At 37.7% G+C, this 18,652-nt stretch overlaps 1 protein-coding gene across 1 annotated transcript in view; it reads right to left on the bottom strand.

The window, feature by feature from the left end:
- Window positions 1-766: 766 nt before the first annotated feature.
- LOC128999512 (kinesin-like protein KIF19) overlaps window positions 767-18,652 on the bottom strand; it is a 29,744-nt gene continuing 11,858 nt past the window's right edge. The window contains exons 3-16 of the mRNA XM_054426076.1: window positions 17,375-17,485; window positions 16,427-16,624; window positions 15,477-15,638; window positions 12,050-12,256; window positions 10,653-10,737; window positions 7,602-7,777; window positions 6,823-7,028; window positions 5,547-5,718; window positions 4,571-4,699; window positions 4,239-4,374; window positions 3,359-3,436; window positions 2,689-2,797; window positions 2,178-2,249; window positions 767-1,024 (exon numbers count right to left, since the gene is read on the bottom strand). Of these exons, the coding sequence (XP_054282051.1) occupies window positions 913-1,024; window positions 2,178-2,249; window positions 2,689-2,797; window positions 3,359-3,436; window positions 4,239-4,374; window positions 4,571-4,699; window positions 5,547-5,718; window positions 6,823-7,028; window positions 7,602-7,777; window positions 10,653-10,737; window positions 12,050-12,256; window positions 15,477-15,638; window positions 16,427-16,624; window positions 17,375-17,485 (1,953 nt within the window). The 3' untranslated portion in view covers window positions 767-912. The remainder of the gene's footprint in view (window positions 1,025-2,177; window positions 2,250-2,688; window positions 2,798-3,358; window positions 3,437-4,238; window positions 4,375-4,570; window positions 4,700-5,546; window positions 5,719-6,822; window positions 7,029-7,601; window positions 7,778-10,652; window positions 10,738-12,049; window positions 12,257-15,476; window positions 15,639-16,426; window positions 16,625-17,374; window positions 17,486-18,652) is intronic.

Below are 18,652 nucleotides of genomic sequence, written 5' to 3'. Positions count from 1 at the left end.
GATGGGATGTCTACTTCAGAGTCCAATGTGAATGTTGGATTCACTAACATTTTAATACCTTAAAGATCACAATAATGACTTAATGATCACTATCTACATCCTTAATGATTATTTAGAATTGGAAATCAAAGTGAGGTCTAAATTTATTATAAAAACACATCATTATAAAAATTCTAAAATGCTACCTACATTTTAGCTAGGTTGTTTCTTATTAAGCTACAATAATTGAACTTAGCACCACACTGGACGTTTTCAATATCCTACATTAAAACTCTTAGCTAAAAGCTGTCCCTAAACATTTTATTTTAGTATTATTTTTGAACTGATGTTCAGACGGAACTTAAGTTTAAAATTATTCTGGATATTTTCACTTCACTAGGGATCTATTTTCAGTAATGAAACAAAAAATTCTAGTCAATTAAAACCATAGATGTGGTCTAAGAAAGAAAACAGACCAAAATAATATGAAAACCAGTGTATGTGGAGTGTTTTATAGTCATGAGAAGTTCTTTCACCTGTGGGGTGGGAGTCTCACCCACACTATTACTATTGCAAATATACAAAATACATTATTTTCTTGTCACCATCATATAGCTTCACAGAAACTATATTTTGTATTGTAACCTCTATCTTTCAATATTAATTTTTTTACTAGTTCTTATACTTCTCAAATACACACAAATATAGCCAAATACTTATACTGAAAATGACTGTAGTCAAGATCCAAAACCTCTTATAACATTAGAGAACCATTTGTGTAATCACTGTACAGTAATTTACAAGGAGCGTGTAATTTTCTTTACATTTATATTAGAGGGGTATATTTAATTGAGATTTTCTTAGTGATTTCCGCTCCCCTTTTGATTTTTGAGGTTTATGCTAGGTGACCCCTACAACTTGTCTGCTTCTCTGTCAGGGGTGCAAGGGGGGCAATGATGTCAACTCAGGGGCCTTGGGGGGCACGGGGGGCTCTTTGGGACGAAGGGGGGGCAGAGTGTCCCAATCCCCTCCTGATGTAGAATTGCTGAAACAAAACAAAATTCCATTAAAATTGTGTGTTCCATCCCTTTGTGGAAAGCACTAAATAATATCCTGAATTATCAGGACATATTAAAATAATTTTTTTTCTTGTTTACTTCAATTAGCAGACTTGACAGATGACTGAATACTAGGTAGCTAATAAAGTTGTGTATAACTAATAAATTATGTGGGTAGCCAAGTAGTTATATGCTCCCCTTCAAATCTGACAGTTGCTGGCTTCATTCCAAGAGATCATCAGGATATCGATTAATTACTTTTGCTATCAAACAAAACGTTGTGTTACCATTACCAATATGAGATGGGGGCGCCACGTTAGGTGGGTATTTTAACCCAAATATGAGTTAACGATGAATGTAGAATATGGAGTGGATGATTTTCGTAGCATTGTTACTGACTAAGATCAGCTGTTTTATCAGTCAGGATCATTTATTTAAAGCCCAATAATCAGGGACAGCTGTGTTAAGTTTCAGACCATCAAAAAGCTATACTCTTAGCTTTTCTCAGGATTGAACTGGTGAACTGGTAACATTTTGATTGCTAGGCGAGCACTTGGAATACCCAGCTACCCAGCCGTGATATTGTATAAAAGTCAATGTTATGTAGAAACAAGACAAGGCAGTTCCCTTAAATAACTAAAAAATTTCCAATAGCAGACATAAACACTATATTGAAAGAATAACATTTTACCTGACTTACAGTGATCTGGATCATCCCTTGGCAGTTATACACTGTATGTAGACAATTTAGCTTTTTTAGTACAATTTAGTAATCCAGAGGCTATTCCAAAGTAAATTTAATTTCGTATAACCTAAATTTTTACAATTTTACCATGTACGATATTTTTGATTTTAAGTAAGATAGTATCTTCAAGCTTAAACCCAATCAAGGCCCCACTAGAAAAAAAAAAAACCATGTAGCAGGACCTCACACTTGTGTATAGATTCACTGCCATATTCCATATGTTTTAGGTAAATAAGCTGGCTGTTTACGTCTGGCAACTTTCCACCACAATCCACCACTGTGACATGTTGCGCTTCCCACGCTGCAGCACGGCCCCTTTTTTCTAGTGGGGCCTTGACAAAATGGACTAATTAATTGATTTTGATTTAGATCCTGGGTAAAATTTTTGGTTCTACCTTGTGGGAGTTTGCAGATCATAATCGTTCTCAACAGCCGTGCCAACTCTAGATGACCTTTCGTACAAACTTCTAGAACAAAGGCACTCCATAAATGTATGAATTTCGGGAAAAACACATGGTTGTCCATTTTGCATATTCTTCCATAGCCCAATCCTGTTATTTTACATAATACTTGCTATTATTATATAGCAAAAATCGATGAACAGTATAGAGCTTCAATAAAACCACTGGTCCCACTTACAGGAAAGTACAGTAATGAATAGTTAACATTGGTTAAAATAAAACTCCTTTTAAATAGTTGTAATTTTGAATTAACCGTTCCAAATATTGTAGAACGAAAGAATGAATTTCAGTTTAATGTTTAATACTCATTAACTTAGACATAATGGACTAGCCTGTCCCTGCATTTAGCCAAATGGTGGATGTTTGAGGATCCTGTTAATTGCAGGTCTACCAACTGGAATTCTACAGAAATATATTTTTTTGTTCAAGAAGGCTATTTACTCACTCTCGATGTATCGGTGGAAGACTCTCTGGGTTGTAGGTCATTGAATGAATCTCTTGTTGGTAGACATTGTAAAGCTCTTGAAGATCCGAGGGAAGAACCAGCTTACCCTCTGGAAAATGTTCATTTGAAATTCAATGGGAAAGTTTGCAACATAAGTTTTCTATACTTAGAGTTGTAGTTGAGAATTTTATCTGCCTTTTCCTGAAGAATTAACACTATTTTTCTTTCTCCGGAAGTAATTGTTGCTATCTTTCTTCTTTGTAACAATTTGCAGAAATTCAGTCTCAAGAAGCGTTGGAAGGGTTACTGAGTATTAGAGTTACTGATTTTAAACCTGGATCCCCTTTTCTCTGGGGGATTTTATATATACCACCAGACCCCCCGAAATGAAATCTTGGGACCGCCACTGAGATTGCCATTGGTTGTTCATTGGATTTTACAGGAGTATGAACACTAGCCGAAAGAGCTCAAATAATTCAAATTGGACGTGACCCATATTTCTCTTTGTACATTTTACTGCATATTACTGTATATTTATTGTGTTTTTGACGTTGCCCAGTAGTGTAATGCTGACAAATGACAATAAATCGATTCTAATTCTGATGGTTTTAGCTAATCGACATGTGTATTTGAAAACCCAAGACTCTCCAATTACCCATAATGCCCTTACCTTCCATTATCTGGCGCTGTCTGGTGATAATGTCGTCAGTTATTCTCTGCTGTCGGCTGAATCGCTGTATCAACTCACCTTGAATATAAATAGTTTAAATTGTTTAGCATAATCAATTAAACAATACTTTAAAAGTTTGATAATTTTTTATTAGAGTGTTACCAAAGCATTACTGGGCAGTATTTTACGGTTTACTTTCATATCTGTTTAATAGCAATTATATGAACATTTGAAACTGTAAAAATTATTTTGAAGTAAATATTACGGAAATTAAATAAAAGAAACGTCTTATAACACCGTGTTATAAGATGTTTCTTTTATTTACTTTCCGTAAATTTAATAACACGTACAATGCTGATCAAGAAGTTATTTAGGTAAATATTAACAAAAACTGTTTTGTGCCTGTATTAAAATATAATGTGATCGTTCATACAAAGTAGGTAATATCTATTGGCTTGGATACTTAAAAGTAGACTTTCCATCCTATTGTGACATTTGAATACTGTCTTCATGTTAGGTTATGTTTGAGTGTGTTGATGTCCACTACAGTAATTGTTTTCTATTATCATAAAGCATTTTGTTTACAGTATGCAACTTTTGTTTTACAGTTTATCTTCAGTTCACACAGGACAAACAACGGTAGATGAAAACATATTTTCATTTGAATAAATAAAAAACAAATCTGCTCAAAACTGTATTGGAACACAAATTAAAATCCTATTTTTGTCTTTGACAGTATAATTTTCATAAATCATGAAAAAGCTTTTAAGGTAAGTCTTCTAAAACCACACGTCATGGAATTAAAAGTCTTCAGCTGAATGATGGCATATAGAAAGGAGTGTGCTTAAGGTAATAAAAACATTGGTGATTTTCACATTACCGCGCCTGCGCAGCTCATGGGTTTCCACGAGCCGTTCCCCTTGCAGAGCCATTTTGTCAGCCTCTAACTCATGAACTCTACACAAAAGAGAGAGCAACTCTTGTTCTGTCTCTGAGTCGAGACGAGAAGGTAGCTCCTGTAAAAGAACAAAGCTCATATCACAGATCAATTCACTGTTTTTAATATAATTAAGGCAATTTAGAGGCAATTTTTAAAAGCGTTGTCTTTACAGTGAGGTTATCTACCGTACTCATCAAAAGCTAATGTCTTGGCTACACTACAGTACAGTGAGGGATAAAGTACCTGGTCACATAACCAAAAATGTTGCTTACGTTTTCCAACGCGACAGCACGTTGGCGACACTGATCCAGCTCTCTGAGTGTGGCAGACCTGAGGTTCATGTATCTCTCTTGTTCCCTCTCTATGAAGCTGAGGTCAGACCAAGCCTGATGCATGCTGGCCTCATTCCATTGGTCTAAAGACATTTTTTAAGTAAATGAATAGTTATTTTTGCAGTTTACAAATTTAAAACATGATAAGTTTGTGGTACAATGTAAATACATTAAATTTTCTTCATTATGCAAAGGATTTGTACATATTATGCATAGTATGCTTACCAACTTGTGGTGTACAGTAGATGGTTTAGTTCTATGAACAGTTTTCACAAAATGATAACAATGTATTTATTATCCAAAATATATTTATTTCCTTAGCTTCAAGTGTGTGCGTAGAAACAGGCCATCTTTAGCTTGGATAGAGCAAGAGCCTCCACAAGTTCTGAGTATATCATGAAGCTAAGTTTTATGATTTAGTAACATGTTGCGAAACTTGGTAGTAACTGAGTTTTGGGTTTAGGTGATAGATATCCTGGGAGTTGGTACTGTTGATAGACTCAGGTGATTTGGCAAGTTTGGTGAGATGGTGGATGGTGAAGTATATGTTGATGGTCATGGTGTGCGGTGGTGTAGAGGCAAAATAGAGTGTAGGAGCAGACTAAATTTCAGGATATTTGGACATTTCAGCCTCATTTGGTAAGAAGACACATCATAGGCAATGAAAGAATAAGAAACAAAGCTTAACACACTCCCTCTAAGGAGTCAAAGGGTCCAAAACTCGATAGGTAGTGGGGGTGGAACATATAAGAGAGGTGGATGGGAGCAAGTGTAAATCAGGGCGGATAACTAAAAAGTACAATAGGAGTGGAGGGTGAGCAAAGAGAGTGGCGGTTATTTAGATAAAAGTAGATTTCTTCCTGAAATACTTGAGGCGAAAGATAAAAAATAGTTTGGAGTCAAGTTTCAGCCATACCGTACCAGAGTTGTTGCTGTTGTTAGTTTGTTCTGACTGGTTAGTCGTTGGTCTGCTCTTCCTTGTGTACAGCTTGTTGCTTCTTGACTCCCACTGGCTGATGATCTGATGTTGGCGTTCAGCCTCTACTCCAAGCGAGAGAAGATGGCCGTCAATGTCCATGAGGCGGCGTCTGTCAAAAGTATTTGTGCTTGACTAACAGTAAGTTATATAATTTGGGAAACATTTGGAATAGTTTAAAAATCATTTTTAGATTAAAGTTGTTATCTGTTCTGTGAGTCTTGAGACAGCATAGTAGTTGGCAGACAATCTGACATCATAGGGTAATCAAGTGAAAACATCAAAAAGCTTCTAATCAGAGCTGGACAATGGAAATGCACACTTTTTGTAACAAAGAAAGAAGTTTTTTGCCAGAATGTTTACCTACAGTAGACTCCCTCTTATCCGGACACCTATTAACTGGACATCGGTGTAACCGGACTGCGCTCCCCGGAAATGAAATCTCTTTAACCGGACAATTTTTACCAGCGCATTGGTTTAACTGGACTAAATCGGCAGGAAGTGGGCGGTACTGAAACGACTGTTCTCGTGGGAAAGATTTGAGACCAGTGATCACATATCTAAATACAATGCTCTCCTAAATTTAAGTCGAATAACACCGTAAACGGTCCGTTTTAATGAGTTTTAGGGGACGTCGGTCTAACCGGAAAAACCGTTATCCGGGTCCCAAGGAATCCGGATAAGAGGGAGTCTACTGTATTGGAAAATTTTGTTCATGTCTTGATGCATTTTAAACTTTATTAGTGAAACAGGCTCAATAATATGATCATTTGACATCCCTTAAGAAAGGACATATCTAATGCTCTAGTAGATTACATTGCGAAATAACCTAATCTGGTCCTAAAAAATAAAAAATGATTTGTTCCCTGAAATGTTACTCCTATGAATGAAATCTTTTATGAACTTAATCCTGTAGCTAATTAGGTCTTACACAGCTTTATCTGGTCTCAAAAAGTGAACAGGATCTGCTTATTAAGATTATCCTTATGTTCAACATTTTCAATGAACCTACTTGAGCTACATTTGGTCCGTGAAGATGACAGGATTCTTTCACCTAATTCACACGTGAACAACCTGTTCAATGAACCTAATCCTACACCTGATTAGTTCCTACCTGAGTTTCATTTGGTCCCAGAAGATAACAGGATTCTTTCACCTAATTCACACGTGAACAACCTGTTCAATGAACCTAATCCTACACCTGATTAGTTCCTACCTGAGTTTCATCTGGTCCCTGAAGGTAGACACGATCTGTTCTCTGAGGTGTTTAGCTTGCTTTCCACCAGACGGAGGTCGCGTCACCGACGGTGGTCGATCCTCTGACATCTTTTCTCTCAGTCTGGTGATCTCTGAGCGAAGGTCCTGGATGATGTTGCGGTACTGGGACACATGGAATGACACGTCCAAGACGTTCCGCTCCACCTGGAATAGGATAAAAATGTATTTAAGTATTTCAGACATTCTGTATTTGATGAATAGAAAATAAGTCGGTGATTATTTATAAAGTCTCAGTATCAAACATAATGTAAATCCCTAGGATTGGCTCATACAAATACACTACTTGTGAATAGATGCTGAAGGTTTTTTTCCAGCATGAAAGAATGACCTTCTCCTGCTGACAGGAATGAATCAGTTAAAACCATAGTCATAACAACAACTCATCACTTGTTATTTTAACTGGTGTCAAGGACTTGGATATTTTCAACCACCAGTTTTGGAGGGTCCCCTAAGACTGATTCCATATGGATCCTAAAGGAACTTCCCTCCTTCCCTGTGAAGAAGTTGTTCTTGGAACATAATCCTCAAAACGATCAGATGCAAATTGAACTTCAAATACACTCCAGATAATTTTAATTTTCAATGATGCAGATGTTTATAAATGACATAACCTTAAGAATACACTATTTAGTCGCATTGGGGCAGAAGTTCTGACCAATATAACTAACCTCACCTACAAATACAATCCATTAGGTGATGCTCCAGAACAGAACCCACCTTGTTGTGGCTTATCCCACTCGCCCTGGAGGCGTATGTCAGGGTGTTCCTGCTCTCCTCCCTATTCAGTCCCGCAGGACTCACGTGGGCGACCATAACAGTTCGACAGTTCCCGCTCAAAGCTTCCCGCAATAGTCTCGTCAGTTTGCTGTCTCTGTAGTTCACGTATCCTCGGCCTGGAGGTAAACACAACATCACGGATTATTAAAGAGGTGTATTCTTATGCCCAATACACATAAAACCAATTTCTTGTTTATTTGTTGGTCTAATGATTGATTAAGGAGAAGCCAGTCGGTTACCTAGGCGCATAAGCAACACACACCCCATTAATTTTAAGGAAAAATTTTACTGCAGTAAATATATTCTTTTTTTGTGTTTTACATGCTGAACTGAAACATTTTTTATAAGTGGATTCAAACCAGTTATGTTACCATCTAAAGTCAATCTTTTGTTAGACAGTATCATTTATCGTTTAACGCAATGACAAATAGTATTCGGGTCTAGGATCGAATCTGCTCGGCATTGAACCAGCAATTTTCAGGTTTTAAGGCAAGGACTACAACTACTTTGTAGCTTATGAGTTCTGTCTGAGGCAGATGTCAGCCATAACGATTGTCCAAGGGATATATTCCTGGCCTCAGTTAGGTCCGTGCATTTAAACAGCTGACTCCCTGAAATCTTGTAAGTTATATTCTACATTTCTTATCTGCTTGTCCACCGTTGTTATAATAACCGAGTAAAATAATATGTTGTAAAATTTATCCTCAATGAGGGAAACGTTTAATCAAGATCAACGCACTAAAGTGTTATCGGATATAAAACCAACATTACAAAAACGTTTCCGATCTTACGGTAGGTAAATTGTTAGTATTTGAAGCATTGGAAAAACTTGAAGAACATTAACATCTGAGCTTACCTTTGTTAGCGAGCATAGAGCGTTTCAATGTGCTCTGTTAGTCGCGCCGTGGTATTTTCCCGACTCAATAACTGCAGTACACGCGTGGCCCTATATTGCTAGACAGCGCCGTGGTATTTTCAGTACTAAAAGCCTTACTTTGGCGCACAGTTTTTATTTTGGTGCACAGTTTTTACTTTGGCACACATCAGTATTCAAAGCAAACAACACAAACCAGCGTGCTTTTATTATGCACGTAATCCGTGTACGCTTGAAAATAAGTTGGCAGATATTACGACTACGATCAGCTGTTGCAGTGTTTCCCATTTCGTTCAATGTTTGGATTTAACCTAACCTAAAAACGTGTTTAAAGTGTTTGAAAGACTAATTATTTACGGTATCCTATACTCTAATACGAGCAATGTTTGCTTGTATGTATGTATGTATGCTTGCTTGCTTGCTTGCTTGCTTGCACCAAGATCTCGAAAACGGCTCCGACGATTTTCTTCAAATGTTGTAAATAGATTATTTTTGGCCTAAAAACGAGTTTACTACAGTTACAACTGCCAACAAAAATCTAATTACGTAGAAAAACGAAACTGAAAGTCACATTTTTTTAACATTAGTCTTATGGGTTGCTAAGTAACCATGTTGGTTGAATTAAATAACAAGGAAAAGGTAAACAAAAGACTTGAAGTTGTAGCACGTGTTCATAATAAACCAACTACCCACAGTATACTAGCAAATTACAAATACAGTACAAAAGGAAAAACATCACTTGTTAATATTGAGCAAAGATTATACCAAAGATTGATTATACTTAAGATTACTCGAGACATTGTAGTCAAGGGTAGCAGTGCGAAGTCTAGGATCTGTTTATGACGAATACATTAAGGTATCTGCAATCCTAAAATGCTATGGGAAGGGAAGGAAACAGGTCCGTGACGTAGGAAGTAGTGAAGGAAGTAGTAAAGGCAATCATAAAATGCTATGGGAATAGAGGGAAACAGGTCCGTGACGTAGGAAGTGATGAAGGAAGTAGTAAATGCGAGCAGTCCGGAGTGTGGGGACTGTTTATGACGATAAGATTAGGGTATCTGCAATCCTAAAATGCTATGGGAAGGGAGGGAAACAGGTCCGTGACGTAGGAAGTGGTGAAGGAAGTAGTCAAGGCGAGCTGTCCGGAGTGTGGGAACTGTTTATGACGATTAGATAAGGGTATGGGCTATCCTAAAATGCTATGGGAAGGGAGGGAAACAGGTCCGCGACGTAGGAAGTGGTGACGGAAGTAGTCAAGGCGAGTTGTCCGGAGTGTGGGAACTGTTTATGACGATTAGATTAAGGTATCTGCAATCTTTAAATGCAATGGGAAGGGAGGGAAACAGGTCCGCGACGTAGGATGTGGTGAAGGAAGTAGTCAAGGCGAGCTGTCCGGAGTGTGGGAACTGTTTATGACGATTAGATTAATGTATCTGCAATCTTTAAATGCAATGGGAAGGGAGGGAAACGTGTTTGCGACGTAGGAAGTGGTGAAGGAAGTAGTAAAGGCGATTAGTATGGAGTGTGGGAACTGTTTATGACGATTAGATTAACGTATCTGCAATTCTGAAATGCTATGGGAAGGGAGAAAAACAGGCCCGCTACGTTGGAAGTGGTGAAGGAAGTAGTCAAGGCGAGCTGTCCGGAGTGTGGGAACTGTTAATAACGATTAGATTAAGGTATCTACAATCTTAAAGTGCTATGGGAATGGAGGGAAACAGGTCCATGACGTAGGAAATGGTGTAGGACGTTGTAAAGGCGAGCCGTGTGGAGTTTGGGAACAGATTTATGTATCTCCGATACTAAGACTGCTTTCAGAGTGAACTAATGATTTTCTCCGAGCAAAGCTCGGTCCCCAGGTACTATAATTAATAGTAACTCTATGAAAAGTTTAATGTGTAACACGAGTGCAAACTGCATTTGGCCCACTATTTACACAAGAGTTATTTAACTATCGATCCGTAGGCGAGTGTGGAAAGTTTCTCGAGTGCAGCAGGCTCAGATGGCTTCGGCGCAGGTACTATAGATAAAATTAATTCAATTAAGGTACAGTACTTTATACACCAACGACCAACGATAGTATTAGTACAGTTTAGTATGTATAAAAGGCCGCTTACCTCCACTCAATGAGTTTATGACGTTGCCCAGCGCCAGGAGGGATCGGTTGATGTGAGCGCCTTCTACAAGACGTTTGCCTCGGTTCTGCAAAATATAGAAACTATTTACATAGCTTGTAGAATTGTGAAGAGAAATGGCATTACTGTTCGGATGTGTTACAGCAATTCGGGTAGATTATAGTTTTGTACGAAGCAAAAAGAAACTCTCCTACTTTATGGAATGGACAGCGAGAAAAGTTAGGTATATCAGTCACGCTGTAAAATTTATCCACTGTAACTCGCAAGTTATATCTATGGCAGTTGTTTGCAAATTTACGAGATTTGTTTTAATAATTTTGATTTTCTAGAGATTAACAGAATAAAAAAGTTAACGAATTAATAGGGTTTAGGTTGAAACGTAGCAGTACATTCAAAGCGGTCTTAATTGTTAGGTATTAAATAGGTTGTTATGGCCTAATAATATTAATCCATCAAATTGAACAATTCTATTTATTTTAATAGGTAGACAGGACTTAAGAACTATAACTTCACCTCTCCCATAAAGGTATTTCTCATTTCATTCCTATATTACCCATCTACTAGAAAATTAGAATAGTTTGGCAAAGCCTCGAGATTATATCATCACTGTTAAACTATTGATTATAGAAACTAAAATATTAACATATATCAACTGGGACAGCTACAACGATCCAACATTCATTAACTAGTACAGTAACATGAAGACATCCCGAGAAGGGTGACTAAGCATGTTAGCATGCAAGTTGATATATCGACAGTCTATGGGAGGGAGGAGGAGGGAAACGCAGGGTCAAATGTGTTGTAATTGTGGCAACCCTGACGGCGTCATGGTCAGCTGATCACTGTGTTGATATCAGACACGGTAAGGGTTGAGGGTTGTTCAACGCTTATTATACCTGACCCTCAATTTTCACTGTGAAGTTATTGAGCTTTTCCATGTCTTGAATGGTTAACTTTGCAGCGATGTGCGATGGAAATAGCATGTAGGGAAATTAAACAAATTGAAATCCATTTTCCCTAATGTTAAAACGTATAATAATAAATAATGTTTGTGTTGTTTGGTGTGTTTTTGCGTCATTGGTACAGTATTGTAAATTTGTTAAGAGCGCGGTTCAAACCCTAGTCTTGTTACGGGGAAGCGGATTTTTATCCCCCTGGAATTTTACCCCCTGGGCAAACGTGACGTCACAACTTTCGACAAACTTTTGAGCGCTCAGGTTACTAGGTCATAGTGACGTCAGCTTTGCCCAGGGGGTAAAATTCTGGCGACCCCTTGTTACCACCTAGCATTGACCTTCTGTTAGATTTGACCACTAACTGTTGCACAACAAACTTAATCTTGAACCAGACTCGACTCTATTTGGGATCGAATCAACAACCTTAGTCTGTGAGGCTCTCTCTGAGCCCGCCAGGTCCAACATGTAGAGCCTTCCTTGTCTAAGTCTTGTCCGATACTGGGTCTGCTGAGGTGGAGTAGATTTCCTCACTATCACTGACAGAAGCGCGTGGCTCCTGGATGAGGTCTTGTTGGCCGCCGTGGGTTCTACTGTCCTCTCCTTGTTGCCCTTCTGTAGAAGCTCCATCACCTTTAATAAACATGCAAAGTCAAAGTCATGCCTGTGTCATCAGATGTGGTGCAACACATAGGTAATAAGTGTGCTTTGGTTCGGTTTTTCATAGTGATTGCTCTCAGTGAGGATGGGATTCAAAGGCGCAGCGTGTATGGTTTTGTTTTGGAAGGAAACATTTTTGTTCTAGATGTAGTTTGAAGATGAATAAAATCACTACATTGGACTGAACCTCTCTTAACAATATTGGTTGTTGACGTCTCTCTTAGCTTGACACTTCTAGGAGTAAATATTAGATGATATTTATATGCTTGTTCCTAAGCTATCAACTCACTAAAACACACATTATTACTTCCTCTGTAAAAGCAAACCTAAGTACTCGTTCAACCTAATGCTATTTAAATAGGAAACGAATATAACTTAAACCAAACCAAACATGAATTATCTAAGTGAAAATCCAATCAGGTAAATAAAAAATCGTTTAATCTGCATGTTTCATGCATCGATTGTATTATTTATTTTAGCCTTTACCTAGAATTATACAAACGTAATATGTTGGAATCTCCCTGTCAGTAGAACAGGCTCACTGCTGGTTTGTTGAAAGGATAACCATCACGGACAGCTGGGCCCAGTTTTGAACCATCGAAATACTAATTTTCCTTAGAATCGTACAGGTGATCTTCTGGCACACTATAGCTGTAGCTACCGAGCCATTCAACAATTTGCAGTGAAGGGAAATTTGAAATACATATAAAAGCATAGTAAAATGTTGCAGTTAAGAATAAAGATAACTTAAAGTGTGCTTAAGATTAAAATCTCGAAAACGCAAGGTTAAATTCTAACCTCTAAATATACAGTGGTGATATCATATCACTCTGAAGCGGTGTTGGAATCAGAATTATTCCGCCCAACGAATCCAAAGTCACGCTAAGTTATCGAGATAAAACACTGTTTTTACCTTTGCTCGGGACAAATCTAATATATCTACTGAATCGTGTGGTAGATGGCGTAGTGTTTTAAAACTCATGGAGTTTATGTAAAACAACCCCACTCTGTTATTAATTCGAAAGACTCTGATTTCCATTGTTTATTTGAAGTTTGCATGCGCCAACCTTGACTTTAACCTTTGTGTTTGTAGTGTTAATGGACATTCTGTTGAAGATTATGTTTTATGGTATTATTTTTATCCATTACTGGCGTTTTTTCTAGTATTCGTGTTTGGCTGCCAGTCAAACTAAATTCGAGATTTGTGTGTACTGTTTACACCTTTCGAGCAGCGGATTGTGTATTTTTGTCCAGCTGACCAATATTGAACACGAAAATAACCTCAGGTAACAATATTACTACAAATCACAAATAAGCGGGATTATACTTAAGAGCTAAGTGGGTTAGGTTAGAGTGATAATTTTATTTTATTAATTTACTACACCTATCGCTTCTTCTGTTGATTTTTTTTTACTTTTTTCTTCACTATCCATCAAATTCACCACCTATTGACACTCCTGAGACATTGAGTTTTCTCTAGTAAGAAACGTAAACAATTCAAGTTTTTATCACTTTTATGATTTGTCTTTATTTTAGTACGAATATTAATTTCTTTGACGAGTATTGTTTACTATTTATATTCAGTTCTATGATATATTTAGCTCAACTAGTTGTAATAACTTCACCATGTGATTAATCACGATTCAAATGCAAAACTATAGCAGTATACATAGGATCTTGTGATATATGAATATACTTCCCAAAATTACTCTATACAAGTGTGAATCTTCATTAATTAATTATCAGTCAATCTTTGAAAAGTGGACAATAGGTATTTTAACCCAAATGAGTGAATGATGGGTGTAGAATAATTTATCCAAAATTTAAGTTCACACCCTCACATCTGCAATCAGCATCTAAAATGATCATACTATTGAGTATTCCCATAAAAACGTCTTAAACTAACTAAAAAACACTAAATAAATTACTCCTAAACTATTACGAGTTCTCTGAATAAATTTACGATCACTGTGTTTTCCAAACAACTCTGAAATCAGTGGAACAAACGGCAAACCCTATTCCCAACCGGAATCACCATAAATTAAAAACCTGCATAAAAATCAGTTACTACTTAACACGACATTGCCACACTACGGAAAAGTAATTTTTCTCCGGAACTGCTTAGCCAAGATAAAAACAGCAATTCGCGGTAAGGTCAAGCTATCGCATGAACGTCAGCATGCAACCTCATACTTATATTGTTATTTTTAAAACATCACATATTTTCGTTTGTTGTTTAAGGTATTTAGTGTTGTTGCCCTTAGTATTCTCCTAGACATGGTTGAACCTTTTTGATCCTTAGTGAAATTAGAACTTAGGTTGGACTTATAAAAGTTAAAGTGACGTTATTGGTGATTCGAGGGATTTGAACAATTAAAGCTGAGCACTGGAACGAGATATCGTGCTTATTGTAAATATATAACTTGGTTGTGATTGAAAGATACTTTCAACAAGATGAAAGGGGAGATTATTATCAAAATATGTATTTCTATAAAAGTAAATTTGGCTACATAGGCCACTATACAGTCGATTCAGTTTACGTTTAAGTAGACAGTAGAGGTTAATATGGTTATAAAACTATGTTTGTGTTTTTTCAGCATTAATGGCATTTTTTCAAGTCTTTGGCAAAATTCCAAACCCTCGCCCCTTGTAGCTTCTCCCTGAAACGTGTGTTAGCATTATAAACTTACAGCTCAACGACAAAGCATGTAACAGAAGCAGTTACCTTCAGCAAGCACTCTACACTCTACCCAGACAAACAAATGATAAGCATTAAGTAAACGATGGTGAAAGAACTTAATTTGATTAATCCAGTGCGGCTGGTTTTCTGGTCAGAATGTAGCACTTTTGCTCTATAGACGCGGGTTTAATCCCCACCGATCACCATTGTCGACTTCCTATTGTGATAATGGCGTGATTGGTGGGTTAAATCCACCATTAGCTGTCGATCCACCCGTCTAGAAAAACCTTTTCTATTTTCTACATATGAACCTAAAAATTAAGGTTGATTTAGCAACTTAGTCACGGCATTATCGTGTTCAAAGCTAAAAGTCTTTGGCTTTTTGCAGGATTTCAACCCGGAAAAGTCAGGATTCCCGCACTCCACTATGCAAAGATGAGGACTAGCAGCGACTACAACGAACACTAAGGTGTTAAAGGTAAAGTAACTTTGATAAACAACATGTTGAATTACCTCCTGCGTCGAGTTGGCTACAATCTCGGTCAGCCCAGCGACTGCTGTTCCGCGACCTCTGTTTCTACTCGAGGACTCCTCTCTGAGCTCCAGGTGTCCAGAACTTGGATTCAACAAGTCTCGTATGTTCTCATTGTAGATCTCCAGATAGGAGAGCGAAACCTGAGAGCAGATCAAGAACTTGAGAAGTTCCTCAGTATCACCATCATAGCCATAATTAATTGTTGGGACAGCAACGCCACCTGTGTGTTGTAAATATACCTGAGAGCAGATCAAGAACTTGAGAAGTTCCTCAGTATCACCATCATAGCCATAATTAATTGTTGGGACAGCAACGCCACCTGTGTGCTGTAAATTTACCTGAGAGCAGATCAAGAACTTGATAAGTTCCTCAGTATCACCATCATTGCCATAATTAATTGTTGATACAGCAACGCCACCTGTGTGCTGTAAATTTACCTGAGAGCAGATCAAGACCTTGAGAAGTTCCTCAGTATCACCATCATTGCCATAATTAATTGTTGATACAGCAACGCCACCTGTGTGTTGTAAATTTACCTGAGAGCAGATCAAGAACTTGAGAAGTTCCTCAGTATCACCATCATTGCCATTATTAATTGTTGAGACAGCAACGCCACCTGTGTGTTGTAAATTTACCTGAGAGCAGATCAAGAACTTGATAAGTTCCTCAGTATCACCATCATAGCCATAATTAATTGTTGAGACAGCAACGCCACCTGTGTGTTGTGAATTTACCTGAGAGCAGATCAAGAACTTGAGAAGTTCCTCAGTATCGCCATCATTGCCATAATTAATTGTTGGATGTTTCCCTGAAGATATCGAGGAACAGATGTCTCGTGCACTTAGCCATGGAGCGGTAAATCCCTCAGTTGCTTATACCATTGTGTAGAACTGACTCCTGAAATGATTTCTTGTTCGATTTCACTTACCGTGTAGTTTTGACCGTGCTTGTCGATGGACCTGAAGATATCGTTCAACGCCCTGACCATGATGCCGGGCTCCTGGTCACTCCCTACCATGGTGTGGGTCTTGCCCGCCCCAGTGGCTCCGTAGGCGAACACGGTGGCATTGTAACCACTGATGACGTCACGGACCAGCCCGCGGGTCGTGGCGGAGTACACTTGCTCCTGGGGAGAAAAAGAAGAAATGTCTCAGTGGTTGATCATTTGTAATATAGGCAAAGAATGGGCAGTGAAGGGGGATACAATTAATTGTGGAAACGATCGAAAAACAGTTTGGTAAATGTATGCTCATGGATTAGAAGTTGTGGAAGAGCAGATCTCTTATGAATGGCTTATTCAATAATAAGTTGGATTAATATAAGGTTACACCTCAATACGAAAGTTTGCGAAGATCAGTGTGGAATGAATTCGATAAACACTTTTTTACTGACCAAAATCAGCTGATTCTTTTTCCTGTTCCTGGACAAAAAAGTACAAAAATATAAACTTTTCAATGACTACTAAAAACGGCTGTTTTCCGGACAGTATGATGAAGAAGAGTTAGTAAAGGGAATAACACATTTTTATAAAACCGATTGAAAATCGGCGTGATTAAAGGATAGATTTGGATGACTCATAAAATAGTTCGTCCAAGAAAATAGTTTGATCGATTCTCGCCGACACACTCTGGAATCTTGACTAAGATCAGTGAAGAATGAGTATTCAAAAGGGTCAAATGCCAGCAAAGAATCTTTGCTGGCATTGTTACATTTAAAGAAGTGAATTGCTCAAGAACAGCTGATTTAAGTTTCTAGCTATACTGGTTATTCTGAGAATTTAACGTTATTCGACACATGACATAGTTGTTTTATTAATAGTCAAAGATAATATCAACAAAACTTTGGAGAAGCAAAGGACCAAAAGTAAAAAACCTACTTGTGTTGAGTCCTCTCCAAAAGCCAGATCGAACACGTATTTCCTCTCGCTTCCTCGCTTCTGCCGCAAGATATCGCCCTTGTCGGTGTCCACGTCTTCTACTAGGATGGTCTGCAAACAGAAAGAGGCTATACGGATACGATGTTGTATGCTGGGAAAAATATAGTCACTAGCAATTACTGCAAACAGACGTATGCATTACGTTATTGGTAGGGTATTGTAAAATCTGATAAGGTTTTAATCTATGCTTGATGTACGTTAAGCATGAGTCCTAAATGGTGATATGTTTCTCTTAAATTCAAGGATAATTTTTCGGTTGTTTTTGTGTTTGCTTATAAAACTAGAGGGCAGTATTTTACAAACTGATAATTTAATGTGGTTAAAAACTGCAATCCATTTCAATGACTTTAGATAATACACATTCAATGTCAAAACACTTAGTGGTATATTTCCCTTATAAACCCTTATAAGTTCGGATTCCTTTATGAGCTATAGGTCCCTTAGTTGCCATTGGCTGCATGGGCTATTAATTAACAGCTGTGTCTAAGGAATGTCGGCCTTAGTCACTAACAAGACTACAAGATCGCGCCTCTCATCACACACTCATCTCCATTCATACTTGGCTTAAAACACCTACCTTTATATGGACACCATTATGTAAAAGTATACATATTTTAAACATAAAAAAATTTAAACAAATCAAAGCACTCTCATCTTGATATTTTATCAGTTCAGTGAGATGTTTTGTTACGTTTTTGCGTTTGAGTACATCATCACGCGATGAGCAAAAACTATCAATCGTGTGATAAATCATAGAACTGCACTGGACGAACCAATCCTGTCAAGTGTCAGATGCATGTCAATGATTACAGGAAATGACATTGATGGTTTCATCAATACAAGTTGAGTAGTGAACAGCTATTGATAACTTGCTTTATAACTCTTGCGCTTTGAGTGGAAGGGTGAATGTTTATGCCTTTGGATTATTTTAATGCTTAGAGTTCTTCTTTAGAGAATACCTAGTTTTGTTTTTCCGTGGAAGGCCTACACGGTGGGTTCCGAGCCATAGGGTCTCGAATTGGGTGAATTGCCAAAAGTCATTGGTTTTTAGTGTGACAAACCATTCACTCCCTGTTGCGAATTCATTTCTATTCTGTAGTGAATGGCCATTCTTTTACTCCATATGTAGCTACTAGTAAGATACATATCTTGTTAGTAATCGATACTCATACTCTACTAGTAAGGTGGGCTGTGACATAAAATTTTGACTAGTGACGT

The sequence above is a fragment of the Macrosteles quadrilineatus genome, unplaced genomic scaffold, assembly GCF_028750875.1.
Source record: "Macrosteles quadrilineatus isolate MER2022 unplaced genomic scaffold, UCM_ALF_1.0 Scaffold_8__2_contigs__length_117827958, whole genome shotgun sequence".
NCBI classification, from domain to species: Eukaryota; Metazoa; Arthropoda; class Insecta; order Hemiptera; family Cicadellidae; genus Macrosteles; species Macrosteles quadrilineatus.
The sequence above is the reverse complement of the archived record's forward strand: the minus strand, read 5'-3'. Positions and strand labels throughout refer to the sequence as shown.